General features: G+C 39.7%; 2 protein-coding genes across 2 annotated transcripts; one reads left to right on the plus strand and one right to left on the minus strand.

The window, feature by feature from the left end:
- The first annotated feature begins 836 nt into the window (after nucleotides 1–836).
- Nucleotides 837–17,698, plus strand: ABHD13 (abhydrolase domain containing 13). The gene is made up of 2 exons (XM_049867486.1): nucleotides 837–1,101; nucleotides 12,464–17,698. Exon 2 carries the CDS (start codon nucleotides 12,499–12,501, stop codon nucleotides 13,510–13,512), a length of 1,014 nt encoding a protein of 337 aa, XP_049723443.1. The 5' UTR covers nucleotides 837–1,101; nucleotides 12,464–12,498; the 3' UTR covers nucleotides 13,513–17,698.
- On the minus strand, nucleotides 874–2,892 carry LOC126066392 (collagen alpha-4(IV) chain-like). Its single transcript, XM_049867415.1, has 2 exons — nucleotides 2,883–2,892; nucleotides 874–1,970 (listed from the first exon to the last, which is right to left on the minus strand). The coding sequence occupies exons 1-2, from the start codon at nucleotides 2,890–2,892 to the stop codon at nucleotides 874–876; spliced, it is 1,107 nt and encodes a 368-aa protein (XP_049723372.1).
- Nucleotides 17,699–25,017: the final 7,319 nt, after the last annotated feature.

A 25,017-nucleotide genomic window follows, 5' to 3' on the forward strand; every position in this document is an offset into this window, starting at 1 on the left:
GAACTGCCCCATAGAGTTTCCAAGGAGCACATGGTGGATTCGAACTGCTGACCTTTTGGTTAGCAGCCGTAGTACTTAGCCACGACGCCATCTGTAAACAAAAAACTGTCTACCATTTGGTGCGCAGGGGGTACTGATAGTAAAACCAAGGAAGCTCAAGCTTCAGGGCCCCATTTTTTTAGTTACTTCCAAGATCCTGGGAGGTGCCCTGGCAATGGGTTCACACGGTCTTGTGCTTCTGTAAAATTTTCAGAACTAAGCAAATTCTGTATTCTCTTCTTTACAAGCACACTCCGAATTGTGCAACGTTCAGGTTCCAGAAAGCCTGCATCTGCCTGTGATAAAGGACTCTGATAGAAGGCTCTCTGATACAGCCTGGGTTGGGAGAAGATAAGAAGGGAAGTATAGTTACAAAGACCTTTAAAGACTGTTATCACTCTGGTTCCCCGAAAAGCCCTACCAGCTCGACACAGCTCCTATAAACGCTGCGTCGCAGCTCGCTCCGGCCAGCTCCCCAAGGTCACCCCGCTCCCGGGTCGTCCCTGCCCCGGATTCGGCTCCTCCTCCGCACCGGAGTCCAGAGCAGGGCGGGAGGTCGTCCCGAGGGCCCCGGGGACTGCGTGCGGCCGAGAGCAGCACGTCGCGGGGCAGTACCTGGCCCACTGCGAGGACAACCTGACCCGGCCCGGGGGGGCGCAGAGCGTCTCCGACGCTCAGCTGGCCCCCGCGTTCCCGTTTCCGGGGACGCCGCGGTGTCTTGTCCCTCCGAGCCACCGTCGCGCAGCGGCCCGGACACGCCCCTCGGCCGCTGCTTCTGCGCATGCCCGGGAGGGCAGGCTGGCTTCCACTGCGGGCGGGGAGACGGAGATCCGGTTATGAGGGAGCCGGCGGTGGCGTTTGCCCGAGACACCTGCCCGCGGGCCGGAAGTGGAGGAGCCGAGAGCGGCGGCGCCGGAGCTCCGGAGTAGACGGTGGCGACGGCGGCAGCCCCTCTGCGGGAGAAGGAGGATGAAGAGCGACCGAAGAGGCGCGGGTGGACACTGCTGCGTGGTTCCCGGGTTCGTGCTCGTAGCCGACTGCGCAGCGTACGAGCAAGTCTAAGTAAGTGGGAGTCCCCGGGACGCCGGAGCCCGCGGGGCCGGGCCGACCGAGGTCTGCGTCCTCACGGGTGTGCGGGGCGGGCGTTCTCCCAGGTGTGCCGGGCGGGCGTCCTCCCAGGTGTGCCGGAGGTACTCCCAGGTGTGCCGGGGTCCTCCCAGGTGTGCCTGGTGTGCGTTCTACCGGGCGCGCCGGGTGGGCGTCCTCCCAGGTGTGCCGGAGGTCCTCCCACGTGTGCCAGAGGTCCTTCCAGGTGTGCCGGGCCGGCGTCCTCCCAGGTGTGCCGGGCGGGCGATCTTCTAGGTGTGCCGGAGGTCCTCCCAGGTGTGCCTGGGGTCCTCTCAGGTGTGCCTGGGGTCCTCTCAGGTGTGCCAGGTGGGCGTTCTCCCGGGCGCGCCGGGTGGGCGTTCTCCCAGGTGTGCCGGGGTCCTTCCGGGTGTGCCAGGTGGGCGTCCTCCCGGGTGTGCCGAGGGTCCTCCCGGGTGTGCCGAGGGTCCTCCCGGGTGTGCCGAGGGTCCTCCCGGGTGTGCCGGGCGTCCTCCCAGGTGTTCCGGGCATCCTCACAGGTGTGTCGGGCGGGCGTTCTCCCAGGTGTGCCGGGCGGGCGTCCTCCCAGGTGTTTCGGGCATCCTCACAGGTGTGCCGGGCGGGCGTCCTCCCAGGTGTTCCGGGCATCCTCACAGGTGTGCCGGGCGGACGTCCTCCCAGGTGTGCCGGGCGGGCGTCCTCCCAGGTGTTCCGGGCATCCTCACAGGTGTGCCGGCCGCACCTGCGCAGCCTGCCGCCTCTCTCCCGCCCCAGAGAGCGACGCAGTTTTCCCAGAGCGGCAGGGCGACGGGATCCCAAATAGAGGAAGTCAACACACGCTGCGCCTTCAGTGTGGAAAGGAGTTCAGTGTCTTGGTGCTTTGGGCGCGACCGTAGAAGCCTGACCAGAACCCTGGCTCCCGGTGCCCCACGTCTTCCAGGGCAGCTGCCTGTGTCACTGCAGGAAGTGTTAGTTGTGTAACCTCGCAGGCAGGAAAAAAAAAGAAATAAATAAACACGTATTTGGAAAGTAAGATGTGCTTATTACCTGCCTATGGCTCCTCTGTTGTCATTTTGTAGTCGGAACCTAGAGCAAATTTTAGCATTATATGTCAGGTGCACTTCCAGCGATGTATACAAAACCAGTACTCAGATATCACCCCTTTCCATCCCGATCCCCCTCCCCACACACGCACACAAAAAGCAAAATAGGAAATATCAGCTACTGGGTTTGACGATAGACTAGTTGTGACCTGTTCCTGTAAGTCATAGGTTTAGACCTACTGATATCATGGTAGGAAGTTTGATGTTTTTCTTTTTGAGGAATAGATACCCATACAACAAAGTTGCTTGTAGATACTTTTGTCAAAGTTCATCTTATGCAAAATGCATTACTAGTATTATTGCCTGAAGTGTCATGATCAAAACTAAGTTTTTTATTTCACAGACCTGTCTTAATGTATGTCTTCTGTGTAATAGTAACCAAATGGAAAAAAACCAAAACCAAACCCGCTGCCGTCAAGTCGATTCCGACTCATAGCCACCGTAATGGACAGAGTAGAACTGCCCCGTAGAGTTTCCAAGGAGCGCCTGGTGGATCTGAACTGCCGACCTTTTGGCTAGCAGCCGTAGCTCTTAACTACTATGCTACCAGGGTTTCCACCAAATGGAACGGCGCGTGTATATTGGCCTTAAGGTTTGATGTTTCAGTCTCCCTGATCCTCCCTTGGTTTCATTTGGCAGGGATGTCATACTTACTTGGGTGCATGTTAATCACCCACTTTTGCTAAATATTAAATTTTCTCCTACTCAGTATGAATTCATGATTGTCTGTCTAGCCTTATGTCATAATTTTCCCTCCTGAGACATGAACTGCACAATTCAGTTATCATTAATAGAGGCCTGCTGTGTGCAAGGCACTGCTATATACCAGAAACGCAGAGCTGAATAGGTTGAAGCCACCGCCACCAAGAACTCGTAGTTTAGGTAGGGGAGATAGGCATGTAAGTAGATAAGTTACAGTATACTGAGGGCCACCACGCAAGTTTTTACAAGGTACAGAATAAGGAATGATTGACAGTAGGAGTCACGAAGACTTCCTGGAGAAGCCGTCACCTGAGCTGGGTTTTGAAGGGAAAATAAGGCACTGACCTCATTATTTCCCATGTCCAAATAGTCAAGGTAGCCTCCAGTGAGTCTTGTTGGTTATTTCAGCCAAGCCTAACAGAACTGGTTGTACTTCCTTTCGCTTGCTCTGCTCTAGAAGGTAATAAAGCACGTTAAATTCTGCCTCGTGGAAGTAGCTGCATTTATCAGCACATTATTGGTTGGTCTCTGTATTACATTTGATTTCAGCAGTTTTTCAATTACGCTTTCCATCTTCCTTTTACATATGAGAAAATACGTATCTAGAGAGGCAAAGCAAGTTGGCAAAAACTACCTAGCTCTTAACTGACCTAACCAGAAAACACCGCCCCGTTTTATACTCCATGGAACGGCCTCCCCACTGATAGTTGATTTGGAATGATGACAGCAAACCAGCTTATGAACATTTGTATATTCAGGTGACTGTTGGCACACTGTCTCCATTCTCAGGCACACCGCAGGCCTCTCTGCTGTCAGAATGGTAGGCTTTACTAACCAGCCTGTCCTGAGCCAACGACAGGACGTAGTGGTGGGCACAAGAAACGTTGGACCTAACATTTTTCTCTCCTCCCTGGTCACTTATCTCAGGAGAGTCTATTTCTCTGTTTTCATTGATTAAGAACTCATTTAATTATTACTCCCAGATTCTAAAGCGATTCTAATTCTTGTTGCATTGCCTCAGGGAAAAAGCCTAAGGCTTAAATTCCCTTTTTAGAGTGGACCTAAAAAAAGCTCTAATTCTTTTAATTCTTCTAATTAAGTTTGTTGTTTCCTCAAATGACAGACTTCATTGAAGGTATCAGTGTGTTTTCTGCTGGTTTAACATAGCTCTTAGCTCCTACAGTTGTACCTTCTACTGGAATCCCTTACAGAGGTATGGTGTTTCCAGGAGGTGAAGTATATGCATTTATGAGCTAGCCTGGGACTCTCACTACTTCTGCAACTCATTCTGTAAGAAAATAAATTCCAAGTTTCATTCACCAATTTATAGATACAGTTTTAGAACATTACCCCTTCTCAAGTTGAAACCTTCCTGAATTTTATCATCAGCCTCAATTCTAACATTACCATTTACATGTTTAGTCTTGTGAATCCTTTTTTCTGCCCCTCTGTTTTCTTTCTTACAGATATTTATAATCTCAGAACAAATTGTGATTGGCTTCCATAGTGACATTAATCTGTTATCTTCCTTCTGTCAGCATTGACTATTTGCCATGTTATCTAATGTTTCAAGTGAGGGGGAAAGTATAAAAATGCAGCTGTGTTGCTGCCTACTGTAATCTGTTTGAGGTATTTGCTTAAGCAGGTTTAAATCCTAGTGTAAAATGCTCTTGGAACTGTTCAGTTACTGTCCCATGCCTCCATAGGCAGTTGCTGTTCATGTCTCCCATGGGACTATCAATACACATTTTCTTCTTTATTGATGACGTGTGGGTAAACCATCAGGGAAATGGATAATTCATTCTGTGGTGTCTCCAACACGCTGATAGGAACTATGTGTGTTTCCTTTTCAACGATGCATCTGGCGTGGTTTCTTCCCAGTGCTTAACAGAAGAAGATAAGATATTGATGGGAGAATGTTCAATCTGAGTTTTATACAACTTGAAATGTGATTGGAGAGAGAAGCGTTTGGAAGCTGTGAACTCCATCAGAGGAATTGACGAGCACCGTGGGGCACTCATTCTCCTGTGATACCAGTGTTAATGATATATGAACCTGCCTTCGCCTGTCCACAGCCTTCACGTGAACACAGACACCGTTACTCGTGCCTGTGTTTTAAAATGTATGAGCAGTTTTTATTTTTAAACAAGCTGTTCCTAAAATTATCAAATTAAGATACACTCAAGAACCTTTAGAAAATATACCTACTCCTCACTTACTATCTCTATCCAACATTTCACATTTAAAACAATGGTAAAAAAGCTACCGTCTGACAATTTCATGCATTAACGACACACATCTGGCAGTAATGAACACGGAGGTGTGAGGTGAGAGTAACGCTGGCAGTGATGGCTAGGGTTATGTGTCAGCTTGGCTAGGCCATGATTTTCAGTGGTTTGGCAATTATGTAATGATGTAATCATTCTCCATTTTGTCATCTGATACGTGGACATCCTTCATTTTTGCATAATACCGGCTATTGCATAGCGACCTGGTCTTCGGAACCTAACCACATCAGTAAGTGAGGAGTGGGTGTGATAGCACATTTACGGCTTCAGACTTTTCTTTAAAATTGTATTTATGATTGTATGGCCTTTGGCCAAATTGTTTCTGGTTAATTCATATTTATTCACATGTAAGTAAAACAGCTTAAGTTTTCAAAGATCTTTTACTCTTGACAGAATCAGTAAATCAATATACAGTGTGCAATACAGTGTAAACTTTTGCACTTAAAAACAATGTGAATAATTCAAGCATTTAATTTTTTATGGGGGCACTTCCCACATTTATTGAAAAAGAATTTTATTTATAATCGAAGGAGGAGTAGATTTGTCTCATTATTGGGATTATTATTTGCTGGTTATTGGGGCAGTGATAATTAAAATGTATCCACTCCCATAGTTTGAGTTTATTCTTATGTTCAGGTTATTCGTTATTTAATTTTTTGGATAAAATGTTGCTGAGTAAAGAACTGAGCCGCACAGGTTACCAACTTCAGTGGAAGACCAGTATTCTTCGGCAGAGGAAGGGGTTGAGGATGGTTGTTTTTCCAGACTTGGAGTTAATCTTGAATGCATTGTTTGCCATCATTTCCATTACTTTTTACTAGAGTGAATAAACCCAGAGCTCCATTACCAAAGCAGAAAAACTGCAGAGCTCATAGAAACTCATGACAGTTGCCTGTATATTTATTTCCCTGCTTTTCCTCCTTCCGGTATATAATTACTCCTGAAACATACTGTGTCTGTTTTTCTATGTAAAGATTGTTTAGCCAAAGGCATTTTCAACAATTTTAACTACGTACACCTTAAAAATGTACTGCCTTGATGGTAGTGGTCTGGTAAGGAAACTGAAAATGTATGAAGAATAAAATACTTAACAAATCTTAACTGAAATGCACATCACTACATATGTGCACACCTGAGACTTCTGGAGGTCTGTTTTTAATATGTGCTTACTTGCCTCTCTCACTAACTTTTCAATTACGTATAACAATTGTATAACCAGGACTGCCAACCTTCTACTTTACTAGTTAGGAAACACAATATTATTTATAATCTAGTATCTGTTTTCCAACTCTACCTTTTATTTTTCTGTATCACCTATAAAATGGGGTTTGTGAGACCTTAGGGATTATTCAGGTGACTGATTTCATTCTACAAATGTGGTAACTCAGACCCAAAGTAAAGGCGTATGCAAGGATGCCCGTTCCTACTGGGTGTAGATGAAAACTTGGCTGGTAATGGGAGGCTGTGCCAGGCAACACTAACTGGGCAGAAGTTTTACTCAGGAGCTCTGTCATTCCGCCCTCATCTTGTGGAAGGTACAGAGCCCTAGCCCAAGCTGAACTGTCACCTCTGCAATGCTGCTGTTTGTATTTGTGATTTCTTATGTGACAGTGGAAACCATGATGGCGTAGTGGTTAAGTGCTACGGCCACTAACCAAAGGGTCGGCAGTTTGAATCCACCAGGCGCTCCTTGGAAACTCTGTGGGGCAGTTCTACTCTGTCCTATAGGGTCGCTATGAGTCGGAATCGACTTGACAGCGCTGGGTTTTGCTTTTTGTGTCACAGTGGCTAAGAGCTTGGCTGCTAACCAAAAGGTCAGCAGTTTGAATCCACCAGCCGTTCCTTGGAAACCCTGTGGGTTTCTGTCCTGGAAACCCTGGTAGCATAGTGGTTAAGTGCTGTGGCTTCTAACCAAAAGATCGGCAGTTCAAACCCACTAGGTGCTCCTTGGAAACTCTATGGGGCAGTTCTACTCTGTCCTATAGGGTCACTATGAGTTGCGATCAACTCAGTGGCAGTGGGTTTGGTTTTTTTTTAATAAGGTCGCTATGAGTCGGAATCGACATGAGTCCAGCGGGTTTGGTTTTTGTTTTTCTTTTTTCATGGCACAAGTGGTTGAGAACTTGGCTGCTAACCAAAAGGCCGGCAGTTCGAGTCAACTAGCCGCTCCTTGGAAACCTTATGAGGCAGTTCTGCTCTGTCGTGTAAGGTCACTATGAGTCGGAATGGACTCAGTGGCGACTGGCTATGGGAACCTGAAAAATGTTAGGTGTGTTTTTTAAAGGTGTTTTCCTTCCAGCATCTAAAAAAAAAAAAAAAAAAATAGCAGGCTGTAATTGTATGTATTATAATGCACAAATAATTTAAGTAAATTTAGTACATGATTCTTTGAAGGAAGCAAGTCTGTGGGAAGAAAGGCAATAAAGTGGTGTAGTTAGATGGTGTAGAACAGTGGCTCTCAAACTTTGTGATCGCAAGACTCCTTCAGACTTCTCAACATCATGGAGGACCCCAGAGAGTTTTTGTGTATGTAGGTTATGTCTATAGATGTTTACCTTATTAGAAATTAAAACTGGGAAGTTTAAAAATATTTAATTAATTAAAAATAATACTAAACCCATTACATATTGACAGAAATGCAATACAGCTACTGTATTTAATGAAAAAAAGTAATGAAAAGTATGACATTAACATTTTCATAAGTATCTTTAATGTCTGCTTAACAGAAGACAAGGGGATTATCCCATGTGTCTCTGCATTCACTCTTAGGATATGTTGTTCTAGGTATGTAAAGGAAATCAGACCTCACGCAAATTCGTAGTTGGAAAGGGAGGAGTAGTTTAATAATTTTTTCAGATGAGAATATTATCTCATACTACTCCAGCATTCAACAGGTGGTAGTTTCTTAAAGGTTAAATACGTTGTGGAATCTGATATCATTATCAAGGAACTTTGCTTCTCTGTTACATTAAAAACATTGGTTTATCTCGTCCTTTTAATGGATCTTTTGCCCGTGCCTAATCTTGTGCCGTCATTGATTGGTCACTTGGAAAATAATCGGTTTACCGAGTTTTGCAGGCCTGTTCAAATGTTGACACATCCCATAGATTATTATGAAAATTCACATTCGTTAATAGAACCACCACCACGATATCATCAGAAAAGTCCCTTAATATGGGGAAGTCCTTCACCATGGCCGCTGCACTTCATTCGTTTTGCAGAAAATGTCTGCCAAACACCAGAGTCTGAGTAACCACAGTTCATCATTTGTGCTTTTATGTAAAAATAGTGTCACATGAAAAAAATGGCTAGTTCAGCTCACAACTCAAATGTATTTCAGTACACAGAAGTGTTTTATGGGTACATCCCATTTTGTTACACAAAATATAAAAAAGATACATACTAGGTAGTGGAGACTTTTTTTTTTTTTAGTTTCGTTGTTAAGAATATACTCAGCAAAATATACACCAATTCAGTGAAGCATCACACTGTGGGAATCAAAATAAAAGTCAGCTTGCTTTGAAGAATATCAAATGGAAGTCAATTTTAAGAATATGTTATATTGCCTGGGCGGGGGGGGGGGGCGGCGGTGTGTGTACATGTGTGTCTTCTTTTCAGTATGTCCTGGCGCACCGGTGGTTTAGAAAACTGCGAATTTAATCATTATTCCTACCCAGTGATGGGTTCAAACAAATACCAACTTTTCTGATGTTCAATGCTGAACATACATGCCTATCGTTCAGAATATACATAGATTTTTTTTTCTTTTAGAAATCTAATAATTCAGGTACATTACTGGATTATTCATTCAAAAAGCATTTGAGCTTTGAGTATGTGCAGAGTGCTCCAGTAAAGAGTACAGCCCAGAAAACCCTCTGGGGAAGCTCTGCTCTGTCACATGGGGTCGCTATGAGTTGAAATGGACGCCACGGCACCCAACAACATGCTTCCCACTAGGGACGCTGCAGTGAAAGGGAGAAACACACTTCCCGACCTTCTAGATTTGAATTCCGTGTTGTGTGCTGAAATTAGAAACTGAGACTACTAGGGAAAAAAGATAACTTCTCAAAGTCTAAATAGTTACACATTTTAACCGTATAGATTTAATCTATACAAATGTTAATATAAGGTTGGAATTTCAAAGTATGCTTTATCCAGGTAGTAGGAGCTTTATACTTTATCTGGTGTTACAATAGTTCTTTATAAGAAGTTTATTTATTTGATTTGAAAATTGAGTCAGGTAAACCCTGATTATCCAGCTATAGGAATTCTTTGCCATGTCCTTATCAAATTTCTAGGTTTTTTTTTTTTTTGTCTTATAAGTGATTGGTAAATTTTTATATTAATTAGAGCTGAACACAATTAAGAAAGTAGTAGTACAATCAGGAATAAACCCAGTGCTGTTAAGTCGATCTCAACTCATAGCAACCCTATAGGACAGTAGAACTGCCCCGTAGAGTTTTCAAGGGGCGCCAATCAGGAATACAGGTCACAAAAGCAAATAAAGAAGCGTATCTATGTTGTTAGGTGCCGCCGAGCGACCCTGTATACAACAGAACGAAACACTGCCCGGTCCTGCGGCACTAGCACAATTGTTATGCTTGAGCCCGTTTGTGCAGCCACTGTGTCATTCATCTCATCAAGGGTCTTCCTCTTTTTGCTGACCCTGTACCTTTACCAAGCATGATATCCTTCTCCAGGGACGGGTCCCTCCTGAAAAATGTCCAAAGTATGTGAGATGAAGTCTCACCATCCTAGCTCCCAAGGAGCACTCTGGCTGTACTTCTTCCAAGACAGATTTGTTCGTTCTTCTGGCGGTCCATGGTATATTCGATATTCTTCGCCAACACCATAATTCAAAGGCATCAGTTCTTAGGTCTTCTTATTCATTATCCAGCTTTCACATGCATATGAGGTGATGGAAAATATCATGACTTGGGCCAGGTGCACCTTAGTCCTTCTATATGGCATTTGTAAATGATTTTTTTTAAATTAACTTCACATGGTACAGATAACCAATCTTACAGGAAAATATTTTTTAATTCTCATCATACTGAAAAAGAACTTCAGACTGGAAATAAGTGATAGACCCAAGGTTATTTAATAAGTAAGTGATACAGATAAGATTTGCAGGGTAATGGGATTTTTGAGCGTTGTTTGTAATACATTGCCAAATAAATGAAATTTGAATTACTCATCTCCCTGATATCACTGTTTGTCATAAATGATTGGATTGACTATGACAAAACAGTAAAATTTTGATATTTTTTTCCTGAAAATAAATGGACTCTTATTTACCAAATACTGCAGCTCTCTGGTTATAAAATGTGTGTGTTTTTAGATAACCCACACCTAGTTAATCCTAATGATCATACAAAAACCATTTTATTTTGATGTGTAAAGTTAATACCAATGTGTTTTCAAAAATCCTTAATACGTCTTTGTAGTTCAAACCAAAAGAATTCAGGTATCACTTGTATTTTTTTAAAAATTAAGTAAACGGGAGCTGAGACCCAGTATGTTGTTGGGAATATAAATTAGCCCTATCTTTTAATGCAAGCTGTTGACAAATAAACACGGCAGACCAGAGAAATCGCTTATTTATGTCAGGTTATCGACCTGAAGCAGTGTAGTATATAATAGACTTACTATTTGCATCCTATAATATAACATTTTTTTTTTTTTTAGTCTACATTTTAGCCAGATTTACACCTACAGGGTTTAGGCATTAGCTATCCAGGTTTTCCAACTTTGGTTTGCGTTTTACCTTACATACATGCCTTTCTTTAGATTGCGTATCGTACTCATTGTAATAAAACTTGCTACAACTGGGTGGCAGTGTTGATTTCTAAGAAACGTCATAAAAAATGCTATACTGTTGGTTTATGTTCAAAGAAAGTCATTTGAACAAGAATTTAAATATGAAAGTATCTTTGTATATAATAGAGAAAAATCAGATTTACTTAAGTCATTCAGCTCATCTTTATAACCAATCTAACTTGGTTTTATAATGAATTTGTTGGTGTTTAAATCCGATTTATATATGTTATGTGTCACATTTATTAGTTTATGGCATATAGTAAAATTTTGAAAATCAGCCACTAACAATTATTAAACCATGTCTGCAGTTAAGAATAGCATTTCTTTATGGTGGTTTTATCAGTGAATAAAACAGAATATAGTTTGGTTTTTAACTTAGGCAAATAAGCAGGTAAACACTATGTTAAAAAAAAGTCGTAACATATCTCCTTTTTGCCTTTTTAAGACAACACACAAACTTTTTGATTTGATTCATTTTTTAAAATAAAGAAAATTGACTGTGGATAGTTCCCCCCCCCCCCCCGTTTTCTTTATATTAGTCGTATTTTCTAGTTATTTTGTTTTTTTTTTAAGTTTTTCTTCAATTTTTTTATTTGTCTCTGGTTCTAAAATAGAATAATTCTTTTTCCCACTTATTCTCCGCGTACTTACCCCCTTATTACATCGTAACAACCTGTGTTGACCCCACAGCATGAAACCTGTAAAAAGATTACATGAAAAGTGTTGTGTAGTTCATGACATTAGCAATCTGAAATTTCTTTTTAATCAGATGTGAGAGACATCATTACACTTTTTCTTAAAAGGATGCTAAAATCTGGCAGTTAATTTAAATTATTCTTTAAGTTTAGATGTGAAAACCTCCAGATGGAGGAGGGGACTTTTTTCCTCCTCCTTATCCCAGTGTAATTAGAAAATTTTTCCATAATATAAAAGGAAAAATAACTGTACATTATATTGCATTGCACTTGATAGGTTAGAATCTGTTATCTACTTTTTTAAGAACAAAATTTGGCCTGAATATACATACTTTAGCAGTAGTGCACTATCAGCTTTGGAATCATGCTTGTTTCCCCCTGGTTCTGCTACCTGCAGACCTGGGACCTTGGCTGATTCACTTATGTCCTTGAATATTAAAAAACTAGGAAATTACCGACTTAATTTTTCTGTCAAATCAGTAAGATCATGTGCAGGAAAGTACCTGGCAGCGAGTAAGGACTCTATAAAAAGAAGAATCTGGCAACGGAGGATACAGGAGAAAGGATACCTTTGTGGACAGAAAGGGGAAGGAGGATTATAGCAACTGTATTGTACATAGATTGATGTTGGCTTTTAGGAATTCCCTGTTACCGTCATTTATTATATCATGGATCTTTTAAACTAGTAGACAAATGTTGAGTCACTGATAACGTCTCTTTCTCTCTTTAGGACACTTATGGAATAATAGTTCACGGAGAGCTACAATGGAAAAGCCATGGATGCTGTGGAACTTTCTGGAAAGATGGCTCATAGCCTTAGCCTCATGGTCTTGGGCTCTCTGCCGTATTTCTCTTTTACCTTTAATAGTGACTTTTCATCTGTATGGAGGCATTATCTTACTTTTGTTAATATTTATATCAATAGCAGGTATTCTATATAAATTTCAAGATGTATTGCTTTATTTTCCAGAACAGCCGTCATCCTCACGCCTTTATGTTCCCATGCCCACTGGTATTCCACATGAAAACATTTTCATCAGAACCAAAGATGGAGTCTGTCTAAATCTTATTTTGATAAGGTACACTGGAGACAATTCACCCTATTCCCCAACTATAATTTATTTTCATGGCAATGCAGGCAACATAGGCCACAGGTTACCAAATGCATTGCTTATGTTGGTTAACCTCAAAGTTAACCTTTTGCTTGTTGATTATCGAGGGTACGGAAAAAGTGAAGGAGAACCGAGTGAAGAAGGACTCTACCTGGATTCTGAAGCCGTGCTAGACTATATGATGACTAGACCTGACCTCGATAAAACAAAAATTTTTCTCTTTGGTCGCTCCTTGGGAGGAGCGGTGGCTATTCATTTGGCTTCTGAGAATTCACACAGGATATCAGCCATTATGGTGGAGAACACGTTTTTAAGCATACCACATATGGCCAGCACTTTATTTTCATTCTTTCCAATGCGTTACCTTCCTTTGTGGTGCTATAAAAATAAGTTTTTGTCCTATAGAAAAATCTCTCAGTGCAGAATGCCTTCTCTCTTCATCTCTGGTCTCTCTGACCAATTAATTCCACCAGTAATGATGAAGCAACTTTATGAGCTTTCCCCATCTCGGACTAAGAGATTGGCCATCTTTCCAGATGGAACTCACAACGACACGTGGCAGTGCCAAGGCTATTTCACCGCACTTGAACAGTTCATCAAAGAAGTAATAAAGAGTCATTCTCCAGAAGAAATGGCAAAAACTTCATCTAATGTAACAATTATATAATGTATCCTTTTTTTTTGATTAATGCACTGTATTTTAATTTGTGCAGAATGGAAAGAATGTTCCTTTCTAGAAGTGTGTTATATCTGTACTTGTCTAAAGAGTGATATTAAACTTTGAAAGGACTTCAGTACTGCTTTATGATGATCCAAACAGTTTTTTACATTTGAAGAACCATAATTCTTGGGATTATTTCATACATTTTCATCAGAATTTTCAATGCGGTTATGTATCCATGTCTTTAGTTTAATACGCTGATACAGACTACTCAGAAGTTTCTTGTTGCTAAAAAAGGTGTGAGCTGTGCTACGCTTAGACTCGTGACTGGGAGTGGAAGAAGGTAGATAAGAAGCTCTGGGTATTATCGCTTAGGTGAATGTTGGGACAATCATGGAGAGCAAACTTAGTTCTGTAATTGCATTTTTCACATTAAAATTTAATATGAAATGCATGATGGTATTTTCCTTGAATTATGCAATGCAACATTTTTAATGTAAATAGCACTGGTCATATACTGCTGTATATGGTTACCTGGCTTATATCTATTTTTATGTAAACAGTTTTGTTTTTGGCAAGAAGTGAGATTGAGGCCTGTGTGCAGGCTGCCATTGAATTTTGCTCTGGTGAATGCTGACACCCAGCTTTTTGTTACAAATAAATGGGACCCAATTTTCCAGTATAAATGTACCATGTTTTTGTTAGGTACAATCTGGACCATGGCATGTGAAAAATAGAAATTTAGAATTTTAGTGCAGCTTTGATGTGCATATTTGAACTTTTTAACATTTGTAATTTTGGTGGCAACAAGAATTTTAGCTTATGTCAATTTTGTAAGTCTATAGCTGAACCAGTAGTAGCAGCCATAGTGAGGATTAGAACTCGTTTAATATTTAAATTAGGAATTCTTATGATTACATGACTGTACATACTATTTTACAAAAATTCCCACATTTGATTTTTAAGTCCCAATACCTAGGTATATGTAACCCATCAAAGCCAAGATATTTATCGGGGTTAGTGAAAATAAAAGTTAAAATAACAAAAACAAAACACAAAAACAGTTTTTTGGTTTAATGTCTTATTTGCTGTGAAATAGAAGAACTCTTGGACCAAAAAGACGGATTGTCTTTAAGAAGTCTTATTTTCTTACATGTAGGAATGTGGAAATGAAGGTAACTTAGAGATTTTTAACACAGAACCTGTTACCACATTTAACTGTTAAATGGCTGTAATTGGTAAGCAGCATTTCAATATATAGAAGAGTAAGAAAAACCTTACTTAGAAAAAAAAAATTAGCCCCTTAAAAGTTGCAGGATTTACCTTAATAAAAATAAAAGCTGTGAGGCATAATTGTGCTATGTTGTGTCAAGTGATCCTCAAAAATTACATGGAACTGAGCTCTGTAGGTTGTGACGTATGCTTTATAGTATATTCTGAATATTTTAGCTATATTTATTGGCTTTTTGCAAGTAGCTAGAGCAGAAAAATAATGAGTCAATAATCTTGACCTTAATTTAAAGCTCTTTCCAAGGAGACAGGGCTGGAAATACTTTTGCCAGATGACATTCTTACTATTCATTTCATGTCAGTATTTAGGAAAAAAAAAGTATAATTTCTAAAGAATATTGTTTTTCTATAAATGATTAATTGTAAAAAGTCTTGCTTTTTTAAGAAAGAGTAACATATAGAAGGTGTATTTTGTATGTATAAATTCTCCAAAATTAAAGGCTACTTTTCATCTTGTCAAATCATTGTTACATAGAATGACTATCTTAAATAATAACATATTAAAGAATAATAATACAACACAATGTAGTATATTTAGAAATGAGTTTATCTAGCACACCTTATATCTGTAACATTCTTTGAAGTTTACAAGGTCCCACCTTATCTTTTCCTGTGATCATTTAGTCTACTGCTCAGTGGAAGAATTCAGCAACGTTATTTGTTAATACTATGCTGATGATGCGTAGATCCTTCATCAGCGTTTTGTTTCTACGCTCTTTTGTTTTCTGGGATATGCCAGGTTTAGAAACCATCTTTTTTCCTTTTTCCGCTGGGAGTGAAGTTGTAGAGTTCTTGTGTACGTCCCCGACCTTCAGTCTCACTGAAGGGCTAAAGAGCCTTTCTGCAGCAGCGGGAGAAGGCTCTGTCTCCAGTTGTGTTACATCTTTCTGTAGTAGCGTCTGCTTGAGACTCTTTCCATGGATGAAAAGGGGAAGGAAAAGAACCTTCTTACCAGAGGTCCGTGAAGCCCATGGTATCATTCTTTCAAAGAATTTCTAGTTTCATGACCAAGGCAATTGGTCAAAACCTGAATCCTTCATGAGTCGCTACTTGGTTTGGACCCATCTCTTAGTGATGATGGGAGTGTGGTCATCTCGTGAATTAATTTCTGGCCTGTTCATGCAATAACAGCTGTAGGAGTTTATATATGAATTTTATGTCACTAAACTTCTGTAATGGATTCCTGGTGGCGCAGTGGTTAGTAGCTACCAAAAGGTCAGCAGTTCGAATCCACCAGCTGCTCCTTGGAAACACTGTGGGGCAGTTCTACTCTGTCCTATAGGGTTGCTATGAGTTGGAAGTGACTCAATGGCAATGGGTTTGGTTTGGTGTTTTTGGTTTTACACATTTTTTGGTTTTAAGCTTCTGTAAATTTGGCAAAGAAAGACCTAAGTGCAGCAAGATGCAATTCATTTAGAATGAAATCCAAAATCCATTTTTTAAAGGGGATTGTTGAAAACTTGTGATTTCCCATAAAAAGCATATCGAAAAGATAGCGGGAAGAAATAACCTGTGACAGGCAAAGGGTAATCATTAGGACTGAAACAACCTAGAAGAGAAAATGTGAGGTGGTTCTTAAATTTAGGTGGAGGAAATAATTGATGAGATGGGTACGAAGGAAACTTAACAGTGCAAAACAAAACATTTGTAAAGCACTTCTAGCGGAGTGGCTGGGATATTTCAGTGCAACTATCCCATTTTGCAAATACTTTTACTGTAAAATTGGTATTTGTCATTAAAATGATATTCTAAATCTTGTTAGGAATCCCTGGGTGGTACAGACAGCTCAGTGCTCTACTACTAGGTAAAACGTTGGCCGTCGGAACTCAGCCAGAGGTACCTCAGAAGATCAGCCTGGTGATGTGCTTCCCAGAGGTCACAGCTCTGAAAACCCTGTGAAGCGGTTCCACTGTGAACACGTGGGATCTCCATGAGTCGCAACCAGCTTGATGGCAACTAACAACAACTTTGGTACAGGACAGCTCAGACCAATTTTATCTTGATAAGCTATAGACACTCGATAATTACACACGTCCCAGCTTCAGTAATCTTTTACTGGAGTAATTACACTGTATTATTTCTTGTTGAGAATTTGTGCCATCTGATGCTTATGTGGACATTTCTTATGTTTGTAAAATTTTGTTCCAGGTGAAATCAAAGAATAAAGGCCATATTCAATTTTATACAAATTACCTTGCAAACTCTGACAGCTTGAGTATAATTTATATTCTTGAGCCACCTCCATCCTTGTGGTCAGGGGTTTAAACTTCGAAGGATGTAACGCAAGTCACTTTGTCATTTAGGCCATGATTGACATACGTGGACATCCTCCACTGATCCCTCTTCCTTTTTCGTATTATGTTCGACAATTATTTAAAAAAACAAAAATGGAAAAATTAGTCATAAATGATGCTTTCAGAGTTATCTGCTTGAAGCTAGGTATTTCCATATCACTCAGGTAAAGTTGAAACGACAGAGCACAGACATCTATTTTTTAAATCAATGGAGTAAAATATATGAAGCACTTGTGTTTATTCATATTACCTTATATATGCACATCAGTGTTTTAGCTAAATCAGAAATAATGTGTGGTGAAGTAGATGCCAACAGTCATCCTAAGTAGTAGTGAACACATTTTTGCCAAATGGCACAAATATACCTCCATTTATATTTTGTATCTTAAAAATGTAGATTTAAAAATAGGACTATGTATAAGAGACTTTTTTTTTTTACAAAAGTGCCATATATACATACATAACAGGGATGAGTGTGTGTTGTTTAACATAATTTATAAAAATTTCTGTCAGTACAGCATATACTGAAAATTCAAGTTGTTTTCAACATATTCAAATACGTTCGGGGTAAAATAATTCAATTTCAATAAATCATATTTTTGTTATTTGCCATATTTTGTTTGAAGCAGTAATTTTATAACTCAAATTTAAATGTTATATAGTAAATTATGTGCTAACCATGGCAAGCATTTATGTTTTTTTCTTTTTTACAATTTCTTTTAAAATATATTTTTCTGTACTGACATATGCAATAAATTGATACATTAAAACTTTGAATAATGTCTTAAGATAGTTTGTATTTAGTCTCTTTTCCTTATTCTCTGTTAAATTGTATGGAAGGCATGTCAGTTTCTTTAATGGTTAAATAAAGTCCTGAATTTGTAGTGAAATTAGTAAACGTTTACTCTAGTAAAGGTGTGGATAAAAAGTAGAAACCTGGGTTTATATTCCCTTCCCCCAAGAATATTGTTCTCTTACATACATTGAATTCAGCTATTATTAAAAATACGATTTTTGTATATGAACTGCTGGTAGATGACTTGGCCCCAAAACATATGGTTAGTTAAATGAATCTAGATATGAAAAGAATTTAACTCTTCGTGGTCATGTTACCTCCACATTTCATAAAATGCCTTCTTAAGAAAATCTCAGTTATATTTTTCTGCCACTGGTGTTTACATCAGTGTTATTGTAAAGTTAAATAACAGCCCGATAACCCTCAACCTTCAGGAGCTGTAAACCTAACTTCCCCTGTCGAGAAACTTGCCATGCTTGAGTAGTGTCAGAACCAGCTGGCTGGTAGGAAGTATATGACAAACCTTAAATGGTCCACTGGGTGTGGAGATGAATATTCACTTATCAGGGAACATCTATTCATGGGTAGATCTGGTGGGAAATGGGGTCTCTCAAACACTTCCCTGGATAACGGCCAACCTGATTCTCAAGAAGCAGTTTTTACATCACCATTTCTTTCAAAAGAATTTTTCCACATTGCCGTTTCACTTCCCACCTCTTCCTTTACATTCTGTTGTGTCCTAAAGATCATGAGCAGCTGGATCTGGTTGGAGAACATTGTCCTAACTTATTGGGGGTGGGGGGAGCAGGAGGGAGAAGACATTACAAGTATAAGGCCTAGATATTGCACGTGTAATTTCACCGAAACCTCCCAACAAACCTGAGTAATAGTAATGCCATTTTATAGGTAAAGAAACAGTCTCAGAGTGGTTCAGTATCTGGCTCAATATTTCAGAGAATGGAGCAGGGATTTGAATTCAGTCCTCCGATCCTAAATCCATGACAACTTAATTCATGTTGGAATACATTTGCAAGGTTAAAATGGAATTACAAGTAAACAGAGGGGATCACTCCTGAAGAGCTGGCTATGAACCGGGATACCTAGTTAGACAAATCAGATGGTGGTGTTAGGTGCCATCGAGTTGGTTCCCACTTACAGCGACCCTATGCACAACAGAATGAAATACTACCTGGCCCTGCGCTATTCACTGTTACGCTTAAACCTATTGTTGCAGCCACTGTGTCAATCCATCTCCTTGAGGGTCTTCTTTTTCGATGACCTTCTACCAAGCCTGGCGCCTTTCTCCAGGGGCCAGTCTCTCCTGATAAAATGTCCAAAGTATGTGAGACATTGTCTCACATCCCCTGGTTCTGTTCAAATAACTGCTTCTTGATGTATGCACAGGTTCCTCATGAGCACAATTCAGTGTCTGGAATTCCCATTCTTTGGAATGTTATCCATAATTTGTTACGATCCACACAGTCAAATGCCTTTGCATACTCAATAAAACACAGGTAAACATCTTTCTGGTATTCTCTGTGTTCAGCCAGGATCCATCTGACATGAGCAATGATACCCCTGGTTCTATGTCCTCTTCTGAATCTGGGTTGAATTCCTGGCAGTTACCTGTCAATATGCTGCTGCAGTCACTTTTGAATGATCTTCAGCAAAATTTTACTTGTGTGTGATACTAATGAAATTGTACAATAATTTTCGCATTTGGTTGGATCACCTTGGGAATAAGCGTAAATATGGATCTCTTCCAGCCTGTTGACCTGGTAGCTGTCTTCCAAATTTCTTGGCATAGATGAGTGAGTGCTTCCAGCGCTCGACTCTTTGTTGAAATATCTCAATTGGTATTCTGTTGATTCCTGGATAGTTGTTTTTCGCCAACCCCTTCAGTGCAGCTGCACTTCTTTCTTCATTACCATTGGTTCCCGATCATATGCTATGTCCTGAAATGGTTGAATGGCGACCAGTTCTTTTTGGTACAGGGACTCTCTGTGTTCCTTCCACCTTCTTTTGATGCTTCCTGTGTTGTTTGATATATATTCCCCATAGAACCCTTCAATATTGCAACTTGAGGTTTGAATTTTTCTACAGTTCTTTCAGCTTGAGAAATGCTGAGCATTTTATCTTCCCTTTAGGTTTTCTATATCCACGTCTTTGCACCTGTTATTTTAATACTTTGTCTTCTCGACCCACCCTTTGAAATCTTCTGTTCAGCTCTTTTACTTCATTTCTTCCTTTTGCTTTAGCTGTTCGACATTCAAGAGCAAGTTTCAGAGTCTCTTCTGACATCCATTTTGGTCTTTTCTTTCTATCCTGTCCTGACCTCTTGCTTTCTTCACGTATTATGTATGCCTTTGATGTCATTCCACAGCTCGTCTGGTCTTCGGTCATTAGTGTTCAACGGGTCAAATCTATTCTTAAGATTAGGACTGTTATGCAATAAATTACATTTTCTTCCAAGTAGTTACATGTGAGTGCCTGCAAGAAAATCTAGAAATTAAGATTCACATAAGACTTCTTAACCTCCTTTCTCAGCCTCTTATAGATAACCAAGGTTCAAAAAATCTGGGAGTCATCTTCCTCCTAAAGCAATTCCTGATACTGTTGAAACTGATCTTGCTATTTCTTTCCAATAAAATTTGCTTTCTCAACATTTCCACTGCCATCATACTTGTCCCTGAAAGTATTTTATAATATCTAATCTTTGCCGAGTGCTTATAATGTACTTTTTTTTTATAATGTACCAGTATGGTTCTGACTCTTGTATGTTATTTATTTTTGATAACTGAATAGTATACAAACTAGATCCTAACTTCACTGATCTACCCCTCAGATATCACCTTCATTCTAACTTTACAGAAAAATTGTGATGTCTTTCCCTACCAAAGGGCGTTCAGTGACTGAATTTCTCATTAGATCAAAGCCAGACTTCTCAGTATAGGGTCCGTTACAAACGAAACTTAACCTAGCTGTAAAAGGTACTTGTTCTTTTCTTCCTTGAACCAAGCTAACTTCTCTGCATTTAATCAATGTCCTATGTTTTAAAATAACCCCTGGGTATAATGTCACACGCTCTCTACCTCAGACTCCACCCAATACCTATCCCTGGCCTATCTGTGTTCCCTATCCCAGTGCCTTTGCAGCCCGCCCAGGACCCGCTCTGTGGTATCTCTAACAATAGTTGTCTCCCCTTTCTGAACACCCATTGCACTCATTGCATTTTGTGTATTGATACTTAATGATACTCAATTCTTTATAATAGAAGGATCTAGCATAAAAAGCTGAGCAAAGGAAAGAGACAAAGGTAAAAATAAGCCAAGGAAATAGAGGAGCAAAGAACCCAGATGGTGGATATGAAACAGGAGATTAGGTGAGATCAATAAGCCGAACTGTAATTAATAGAAGTGGTCAGATAAGATAAGAAGAACCATAGACCTTCAGGAGAGGTATCAGTGGAAGCCAAAGAACCATTACCATGGACCTGCTACTCTGGCTGATAGGATTGTGCCTTATCTTTAACTCCTTACAGTCTGTTTCTTGCACCAGGTACCTGTGGTTCCTTTTTTAAAAAATCATCATTATGCTTATTTTTTTAAAAACAAATGAGATATGACCAGCACTTGGATTAATGTTACACACTGGCATTTTTCTTGACCTTCATTTCCAGAACATATTCCTTGAAGTGTAAATGAGTTCAGCATTCCTCTATGTCAATGATCATGCAAGTCTCTAAACATAGATTAGGTTAGGAGATGTTGTTAGGTACGTTGGAGTCAATTCTAACTCATAGCAACCTTATGTATAACAGAATAAAATGTTGCCCGTTTCTACCCCGTCCTTACAATCAAGGATGTTTGAGCCCATTGTTACAGCTACTGTGTCAATCCATCTAATTGAGGGTCTCCCTCTTTTGGCTGACCCTCTACTTTACCAAGAATGATGTCTTTCCCCAGCAATTGGTCTCTCCTGATGATGTGTCCAAAGTAAGCGGGACCAAGTCTCACCACCCTTGCTTCTAAGAAGCATTCTGGCTGTACTTCCTCCAGGACTGACTTGTTCATTCTTCAGGCAGTCCATGGCATACTCAGTATTCTTTGCCAACACCGCAGTTCAAAGGCATCCATTCTTCTTCAGCTTCCTTTTTCATTGTGCACTTTTCCTATGTATATAAGGTGATGAAAAAGACCCTGGTCAGGTCCACCTTAGTTACCAAAGTAAGGCATTTGCTTTTTAACGCTTTAAAGAGGTCTTTTGCAGATTTACTCAATGCAATATGGCATTTGATTTCTTGACTACTGCTTCCATGGGCATTGAATGTTGCTGATCCAAGAAAAATGAAATCCTTGATGACTTCAATTTCTTCACATTTATCATGATGTTATTTATTGGTCCAGTGGTGAGGATTTTTATTTTCTTTGTGTTCAGATGTAATCCATAAGTCTTTTACCTGAAACTTGCTCTTGAATGTAGAGTAGCTAAAGAGAACAGAAGAAATGATGAAGAAAAAGACCTGAACAGATTTCAAAGGGTGGCTCAAGAAGACAAGGTAAAATATTATAATGAATTGTACAAAGACCTAGAGTTAGAAAACCAAAATGGATAAATGCAATTGGCATTTCTCAAGCTGAAAGAACTGAAGAGAAAATTCAAGCCTCGAGTTGCAATATTGAAGAATTCTATGGGCAAACATTTGAATGATGCAGAAAGCATCAGAAGATGGAAGGAATACAGTGTCACTGTACCAAGAAGAATGGGTCAACATTCAACTACTTCAGGAGGTAGCATATGAACAAGAACCACTGGTACTGAAGGAAGAAGTACAAGTCACACTGAAGGGAATGATGATAAACAAGGCTCCGGGAATTGATGGAATACCAAGAAAGATGCTTCAACAGACAGATTCAACTCTGGAGCATTTACGTATCTATTTCAAGAAATTTGGAAGATAGCTATTTGGCCAACCAACTGGAAGAGATCCATATTTGTGCCCAATTCAAAGAATAGTGACCAAACAGAATGTGGAAATTATTGAATAATATCATTATCATATGCAAGCAAAATTTTGCTGAAGATAATTTAAAAATGACTGCAGTCATACATCGACGGGGAATAGTCAGAAGTTCAAGCAAGATAGTGAGGCAGAACAGAGTATATTAAAAAGAACCTGTGTCCTTGATGTCAGCATGATTCACTGTCAACAATGAGTCCTGGCAATTCCCCACTTCAGGAGTTCTTATTAAGTAGTAACTCTTTTATTGTTTGGTCTGCTTTAACTTGAGCCTAAATATCGTATATAAAATAAGCATAATTGTGCTAATCAATTTGCTGCAATTGGCTAACAGATGGATTTGTTTTTTTTTTAAACTGTTAGCAAGACTTCTCCTTTTCAAGACAAAGGGTCTGAGAAAGCTTAATTAAAATGGTACCAGAGTACCAGATTGGTAATGGAGTGAAAATGTTGGGTGGACTTGTTAGTGCAATGAGTTTTCCTGGATATATTTCTGGTCATTAACTTTATAATAACTAAAACATAACTCCTGTTTCTCATTACTCATCCTACTTTAACATTTCGTAGAGACCCTACACCTATAGTTAATCCAGTGACGATATATGACTATCACTTGACAATTTTGTCAAGGGTCCCTACTTCTTTGGTCTCATAAAAGGAAGACAAGCAAAGTATTAAGTTAGATTTCTGACATCAAGAACTATAACTCAGGTTCTGAAATTAAATAATCCTCAGTGTAATCTCTGTTGTTTCACCTGTAAACTCAGAAATTTCAAAAGACAATTTTTTTAAACTTATGAGTATTTTTACATTATAAGTATTTTTCTCCATATTTATTAGTTACTTAATATAATGATGCAATTTATAATTTGCATTCAGTCTATATAAAATATTTCTTTTTCTTTTTTTGCCTACAAATGTGGTTATATTTCTATCAAGAATCACATTTTCCTCCTAAAAATATATCATTTTATTCAATCATCTTTAAAATGTATGTGAGCTGCTATTGAAAATGATTCTTTATTCCACAGTTTAAGGAGTTCTGTGATCTTGGTATGACTTTTCACCTTTCTGGGTCTTGGTTTCCTCATCTTCAAAACGGAGGGGGCGGGAGGTAGACTAGTTGATCTCAAAGTTCTCTTCCACCAAAACTGTTCCATGATTCTAAGTACATAGAAATCTAAAGCCATTGTAAACTTCCATAACGCTGTCCAAAGTACGGAGTACCTTTTTGTAAATATTTTGAATATGAATGCTCATAATTATATTTATGTAAGTTATGGAAAAATGAAAATTCAGCTCCTTTTTCCCCAATATTCTTTATTTGGATCCTGGTGGTGCAGTGGTTAAGAGCTCAACTGCTAACCAAAAGGTTGACAGTGTGAATCCACCAGCCTCTCCTTGGAAACCCTGTGGGTCAGTTCTACTCTGTCCTATAGGGTTGCTATGAGTTGGAATTGACTCAACGGCAAGGGGCTTGGTTTTTCAGTTCTTTATTCAGTCTAACCTACTAGACTGTGAGAGAATAAATTTCTTGTTGTTAAAGCCATCCACTTGTGGTATTTCTGTTATAGCAGCACTAGATGACCAAGACACTGTGGATATCTATTTATACTTTGGCTGAGAGAAACATTTTCCTTGTCACTCTTCTTCTACCTGTGTGACAACTAAGTGTGTGACTACCACTAATCATTTGCTTGTGGAGTCAACTCCATCCAAGTCTTGATGACCTCATGTGTGTCGGGGTAGAGCTGTGCTCCATGGGGTTTTCAATGCCTGGCTTTTCAGAAACAGATCCCCAGAGCTTTCTTCTCTGGCTCTTTTGGGTGGACTCCAACCTTCTGGTTAGCAGCCAAGTGCATTCATTCCTTTATTTCTGCCTTTACTACTTGGATGGTTAGAAGAAAATATAAAAAGCAGGTTTTAAGAAGAGAAAGATCAGGAGTTCAATTTATGTTCATAACAAGTTTGAAGTACTTATGAAACAATGTATCAGGTATTTTTCATTCTTTTAGGCTGCCCAGCACTTGAACCCTCTTCTTTTGCTTGGGCAACTCTCCATCTCATGAGGCAGAGGCCATCTTCCTCTATGGGATGAATGCGAGTTCTAT

This window comes from Elephas maximus, chromosome 23, assembly GCF_024166365.1.
Source record: "Elephas maximus indicus isolate mEleMax1 chromosome 23, mEleMax1 primary haplotype, whole genome shotgun sequence".
Lineage (NCBI taxonomy): Eukaryota > Metazoa > Chordata > Mammalia > Proboscidea > Elephantidae > Elephas > Elephas maximus.